The sequence below is a fragment of the Nicotiana sylvestris genome, chromosome 10 (assembly GCF_000393655.2).
Source record: "Nicotiana sylvestris chromosome 10, ASM39365v2, whole genome shotgun sequence".
NCBI classification, from domain to species: Eukaryota; Viridiplantae; Streptophyta; class Magnoliopsida; order Solanales; family Solanaceae; genus Nicotiana; species Nicotiana sylvestris.
Window position 1 is genome coordinate 128,943,210 of NC_091066.1, and position 7,304 is coordinate 128,950,513.

At 41.9% G+C, this 7,304-nt stretch overlaps 1 protein-coding gene across 1 annotated transcript; it reads right to left on the reverse strand.

The window, feature by feature from the left end:
- Window positions 1-930: 930 nt before the first annotated feature.
- On the reverse strand, window positions 931-2,632 carry LOC138879941 (uncharacterized). Its single transcript, XM_070159590.1, has 3 exons — window positions 2,373-2,632; window positions 1,356-1,458; window positions 931-1,260 (listed from the first exon to the last, which is right to left on the reverse strand). Exons 1-3 carry the CDS (start codon window positions 2,630-2,632, stop codon window positions 931-933), a joined length of 693 nt encoding a protein of 230 aa, XP_070015691.1.
- Window positions 2,633-7,304: the final 4,672 nt, after the last annotated feature.

Genomic DNA, 7,304 nt, shown 5'->3' on the forward strand with positions numbered 1-7,304 from the left:
GATACAATGCTCTTTGACCTCACTTTTGGACCTTAAAATAGCCACCGGCTCCTCAACATAGGTCAAATCCTTGTCCAGCTGCACCGAGCTAAAATCTAACACATATGACGGATCCCTATAGTACTTTCGGAGCATGGAAATATGAAATATTGGATGAACTCCCGATAAGCTGGGTGTCAAAGCAAGTCTTTAGGCCACCTTACCAACTCTCTCTAGAATCTCAAAAGGGCCATATACCTAGGGCTCAACTTGCCCTTCTTCTTGAACCTCATCATACCCTTCATGGGCAAAACTCTGAATAGAACCCTCTCACCCATGATGAATGACACATCATGAGCCCTCCTATTAGCATAACTATTCTACCTGGACTGCGCTATATGGAGCCGCTGCTGAATAAATTTCACCTTTTCCAAAGCATCACGAACCAAATCAATGCCTAACAACTTAGCCTCCCCAGGCTCAAATCAACCAACTGGAGAACAATATTGCCTCCCATATAAGGCCTCATGCGGAGCCATCTAGATGCTCGACTGATAGGTATTTTTGTAGGCAAACTCTGCTAGCGATAGGAACTGATCCCACTGACCCCCAAAATCAATGACAAGGCTCGTAACATGTCCTCCAAGATATACATAGTTAGCTCGGACTGTTCGTCAATTTGTGGATGAAATGCCATACTCAGCTTGACCTGTGTGCTCAAATCACGCTGCATTGCTCTCTAAAAATGCGATGTGAACAGTGTGCCTCAATTTGAGATAATACACACATGCAAAACAGGCAGGCAAATGATCTCTCTAAGATAAATCCAAGCCAACTGCTCTGAATAGTAGGTAGTCATGACTGGAATGAAGTATGCAGACTTGGTCAGTCTATCCACAATGACCCACACATAGTCAAATCTCAAGGTCCATGGTAGCCCAACCACAAAATCTATAATGATATGCTCCCACTTCCTCTTCGAATATCAAGCCTCTGAAGGAAATCACCCGACCTTTGATACTCAATAATATCTTTCTTCATCCTTCTCCACCAATAGTGCTGCTTCAAAGCATGGTACATCTTCGCGGTGCCCGGATGAATGGAGTACTGCGAACTATGGGCCTCCTCAAGAATCAGCTCCCGCAACCCATCCAAATTAGGCACACAAATCTGGCCCTGAAGCCTCAATACCCCATCACTACAATTAGTCACCTCCTTAGCATCATCATGTTGCACTGTGTCCTTAAGGACAAGCAAGTGGGGATCATCATGTTGACGCTCCTTGATGCACTCAAACAAAGACGATCGTAATATAACACAAGCAATGACCCTGCTAGGCTTTGAAACATCCAACCTCACGAACTTGTTGGCCAAACCTGAACATCTAAAAGTGACGATCTTGACCCAGTTAGGATAAAAGCAAGCCTCCATATGCTCTCATCCTTCCTACTCAAAGCGTCAGCCACCATATTAGCCTTCCTAGAATGATAAAAAATGGTGATATCATAGTCCTTTAGTATCTCTAACCACCTTTGTTGCCTCAAGTTTTAAGTCCTTTTGTTTGAATTGGTGTTGAAGACTCTGGTGATCCATGAACACCTCACAAGACACGCCGTAAAGATAGTACCTCCAAATCTTAAGCGCGTGAACAATGGCTACTAACTCCAAATCATGCACTGGGTGGTTCTTCTAATGGGTCTTCAATTGATGTGAAGCATAAGCAATAACTCTGCCCTCCTGCATCAACACACATCCAATGCCAACTCGTGAAGCATCATAATAGATTGTATATGAACCCGACGCTGAAGGCAAAACTAGAACTAAAGTTGAAGTCAGGGCAGTCTTGAGCTTCTGAAAGCTCTCCTCACACTGGTTAGACCACCTAAATGGGGACATACTTCTAAGTCAATCTAGTCAAAGGAGCTGTAATAGATGAGAAAGCCTCCACGAAGTGGTGATAATACCCAACCAAACATAGAAAACTCCGGATATCAGTAACGGTAGAAGGTGTGGGCCAACCCTGAACTGCCTCAATCTTGTTGGATCCACTTTAATCCCCTCACTTGACACCACGTGACCCAAGAATGACATTGAGTCTAACCAAAACTCGCACTTTGAGATTTAGCATATAGCAAATTCTCCCTCAAAGTCTGGAGCATGATCTTCAAGTTCTGCTCATGCTCCTCTTGGCTACGAGAATACATAGTATATCATTAATAAAGTCAATGACGAAGGAATCCAGATACAGTTGAAACATGATGTTCATTAAGTGCATGAAATTTGTTGGGGCATTGGTCAGCCCAAAAGACATCACCAAGAACTAATAGTGCCCATAACGGGTCCTGAAAGCCGTCTTAGGAATATCTAAAGCCTTGATCTTCAATTGATGGTACCTTGATCTCAGGTCAATCTTTAAGAACACCCTATCACCTTCAAGCTGATCAAATAAATCATCAATACATGGTAGTGAGTACTTGTTCTTGATGGTAATGTTGTTTAACTGCCTGTAGTCAATACATATCCTCAAACAACCGTCTTTCTTCTTCACAAATAGAACTGGAGCACCCCAAGGTGAGACACTCGGTCTGATAAAACCTTTATCAAGGAACTCCTGAAGTTTTTCCTTTAACTCCTTCAACTCTTCTAGAGCCATGCGGTATGGTGGAATAGATATGAGCTAAGTGTCCGGCACCAAGTCAATACCAAAATCAATATCCCTATCGGGTGGCATGCCCGGTAGGTCTATTGGAAACATATATGAAAACTCTCTTACTACCGAAACTGACTCAATGGTAGGAGTATCAACAATAATATCCCTCACAAAGGCTAATTGTGCCAAGCACCCTTTCTCAACCATCTGTTGTGACCTTAGAAAAAATACCACCCTACTAGGAACATGACCCAATGAACCTCTCCACTCCAACCTTGATAACCCCGACATTGCCAACGTCATGGTTAGTGACAACCAATCCATGACCAAAATCATAGTAAAATCCACCATATTAATTAACAGAATGTCAACCCTATTCTCGTAGCCTCTAATAGTAACCAAACAAGAATGATAGACACGACCCACCATAATAGAATCCCCAATGGGTATAGACACACAAACAAAAGTATCTAAAGAATCACGAGATACATCTAAATATAAAGAAAAATAGGATAAAACATGCGAATAAGTAGAACCCAAATCAAATAAAACAGATGCATCCCTATGACAGATCGGATCAATACCTGTGATGATAGTATCTGATGTAACTGCTTCAGTCCTACTAGGGACAACCTAACAATAGGCTTGGCCTACCCCTCTAGCACGTCCTCTACCCGTTTTTCCTCCATCTCTATATGGTTGTGCAGATAGAGTAGCAAATGGAGTGGAAAACATAGCCTGAGTACCGTGTAGAAGTCCACCCCTCCAAAGTTTGGGGCAATCTCTCACAATGTGCCTAGTATCAACACACTCAAAACAATTTATCTATGGGCGTGGCTACTGGTACTAAGTATGCCCTAGACAAATCGAATAACTATTATAGGAAACCCGTGCAGAAGGTGCATAGAAAGATGGTTGTCCAATATGAGTACCCCGGGGTCCCTGTCTAGCTGGAGCACGACGAGTAACCTGAAGTGCAAACTAAACTGGTCTACTGACAAAGCCTCTACCATAACGAGCTATAACCGAATAGTAGGACCGCTGAATCCTCCAAAACCTAGAGGCCTCTTGGCCCCCCACTCCTCTCTCATGCCTGCATATATGCTCCAACCTGCTAGCGATCTCCACAACCTGATGGAATAGAGTCTCAGTCTCAAACTCTCGTGCCATACCAAATTTGAGGCTATAAGTGAGTCTCTCAAAGAGTGGAAACCAAATCAGGTGCATGATGAGATAACTTAGTAAACCTTATAGCATACTCGGACACAATCATACTCCTCTGGCGTAATTTCTCAAACTCGATGCACAAGTCGTCCCTTCAGGTCTGTAGAATAAACTCCCACAATAAGAGATTAGTGAACTGGGACCAAGTAAGTGGAACTACGCTAGCTAGCCTACTCGCCTCATAAGTTTGCCACCATCTATATGTCGGCCCCGTTAACTAGAAAGTAGTAAGGTAGGACCCGCTCAACTCTACCAAACCTATAGCACGCATGATACAGTGACACTGGTCTAAGAAACCTTGTGTATCCTTAGAAGCCCCACCGCTGAAATGAGGAGGATGATGCTTCAAGAACCTCTCTAACCTCTTCTGCTCCTCAACTGACACAACTGGCCCGACCTCGGGCTAAACCGCAATCATGGGTTGCACCAGAATAACGCCTGGAGTCTGATCAACATGATCCCGCTGCTCTGGCGTATGTGTAGCAGGAGTCTGGACCCCTCCCCAGCATGTGAAGTAGCTGGTGCAACTGGGATCAACCCTGCATAAGCCAAAGTCCCAAACATACTCAAAAAATGCGTCAAAGTCTCCTAATGTCCAGGGGTAACAACAAGAGCCTCAGGTGCCTGCTCCCTAATTGGATCTACCAGTGACTCCTTGGTTGTGGCCCTAGCACGACCCCTCATTGCGGCCCCTACTCCGCCTCTGCCTTTGCCCTGACCTCTAGCAACACCGGCCCTGGGGAAGCATTATTAGTAACTGAAGCTCGTGTTCTCACCATCTGTGAGAGAATAAAGACAAAGGCTCAAACTCTAAAATCAATAAATCCGCACGATAAGGAATGAAAGAAGTGAAATTTTCCTAAAAGTTCTGTGACCTCTCGAAGATAAGTATAAACGTCTCTGTACCAATCAACAAGACTCTACTAAATTTTCTTAGACTCATAGAACCTATGAACCTAGGGCTTTGATACCAACTTATCATGACCCAAAATCCCACCGTAAGGATCGTAATGGCACCTAGTCCCTAAGACTAGGTAAGCCTATAACATACGATCTCAATCTACGTATAACAACTTCAAAATTAATAAAATACTGTGAAATATGATAATATTTCCAAACATGAGTACAATAAACAACTACTCAATATCCGATAATATTGAGTCATAAGCTCTACATGGAATACATAACAAACCTCAAGAGTACAACACTGGCTAGGATACATAAGTAGCCAAAAATGAAGTGAGAGAGTGACTCCGAGGCCTGCGAATAGAACAACAGGAATACCTTAAATTCTCCAACAAGCTTTAGCACACCGCCTAACGATCATCTCGATTCAAAGTACCTGGATCTGCACAAATAATGTGCAGAAGCATAGTATGAGTACACCACAGTCGGTAGCCAGTAAGTATCAAGACTAGCTTCAGTAGAGTAGTGACAAGGTTCAAGTCTTGACACTCACTAGTCAAACAACCTATGCAAAATACCAAATAAAACTGACAACGAAATGCATAACAGAAAAAAATTAATAATCTCGAATAGCGTGTAACAACAACTCAATGTAGAATAATCTATTTTTGCCAACAAATATCAATGAAAATGGGGCATGAGATAGCATATCATAAATCAACCAACAACTCATAAAGCACAAGGTGGAAATATTTAAGAAACAAGTGTGTGATCAAAACACCAACCCTGATTCCAACACATGAACCACATCAAAGGAACACCCCGATATATCTCATAACATCACCAGCAAAACTACCCTTATGTCTCGTCATGCACATAATCAATAGAATGCCTCCCTTATGTCGTCGCATGCACATATGTAGCCACCCTTATATTGCTGCATGTATACATAATGAAATGCCCCCTTATGTCGTCGCATGCGCTTCTCGCCACCCTTATACTCCACACAACAACAATCAACCCGCATAATATGCCCACATGTGCCACAATATTACAATAATAACAATTCCCAAAGTCAGATCAAGATAAAGCCTATGGATCAACAACAAGGTGCATAAGAATATGAAAATATCATAAGAGTGCAGGGAGTATTCAACAATAAAGCATGTTTCAAATAGCAAACAACCCCACTTAAAAGCATATTAATAGCCTAAGGTTTAATCCGATCATATAGCACACATATGCTCGTGTACACGTTATTTCACATAATACAGTTATACAATTTAGACCAAATCCGAAGGGGTATTTTCCCCACACAAGGTTAGCTAAGATACATACTTCAAATAGCCCCAATCAATACTCTTAAAATACTTTTCCTTTATTTTCCTTTAAAATTCACTTTGCTCGTCTCAAATATAGCCAAAAACGATTTAATAATATCAAACAATGCAAGAGATCTCAATTTCAATTAATAAAGTTGAAATCTTTACCCAATTTCCAAAAAGTCAATAGAAGTAAACTCCAGGCCCGCCCGGTCGAAACTCGAGTTGAGAGGTAGATCTCGACTATCCATAATCTCACGAGTCCAAATATGTGATTGATTTTCAAAATCGAGTCCTAATCGACTCTCAAATCTCAAATTTTCATTTTTAGAAAAGTTTTGTCAAAAACCTAAATTTTCACTCATGGATTCAAATATTTAAATGCTAAATCAAATATGACATTAATGAAAAATAATCAAATCAAAGTTAAAAAAACTTACCCAATCCAAGTGGGTGAAAAAATCCTTAAAAATTGCCTCAAACTGAGCTCCTAATCTCAAAATATGAAATAATGAGTCTTGGTTCCGAAATCCCACTTATTAACCCAGCTGCAGATGTCGCATTTGCGATCAGCGGTTCGCAGATGTCGCATTTGCGATCAGCGGTTCGCAAATGCGGCCAACTGACCACAAATGTGAAGACTTACAAGCCCAGAGAAAGTCGCAAATACGACAAACACTACACAAATGTGAAGTCATCTCCCATCACAAAAGCAACCACATGATCACAAATGTGGTCTCCCCTGCCCAGGTCCCCCTTCGCAATTGCGAGGCTGGCTTCGCAAATTCTAAGCCTACCATCCCCAGCCCACCTTTTCAATTGTGACCATGTGCATCGCAAATGCGATAATCGCAAATGTGATAATCACAACTGCAAACTGGTTGTCGTATATGCGAGACCTGCAACACCAGCAAAATTGAACCTCAATCCAAAACACTCTGAAACACGTTCGAAACTCACCTGAGCCCCCCGAACTCCACACCAAGCATCCACACAAGTCTAAAAATATCATACGAACTTGCTTATGAGCTCAAAAAATCAAAATAACATCTGGAACCATGAATCGAACACCAAAATGCATCGAAATCACAATGAAACACTCAAGAACTTCTAAAATCACAACCAAGCGTCTGATTCCTACCAAACCAACTCATAATGACACCAAATTTGCACACAAGTTTCAAATGACTAAACGGGCCTATTCCAAGTACCAATATTAAAAT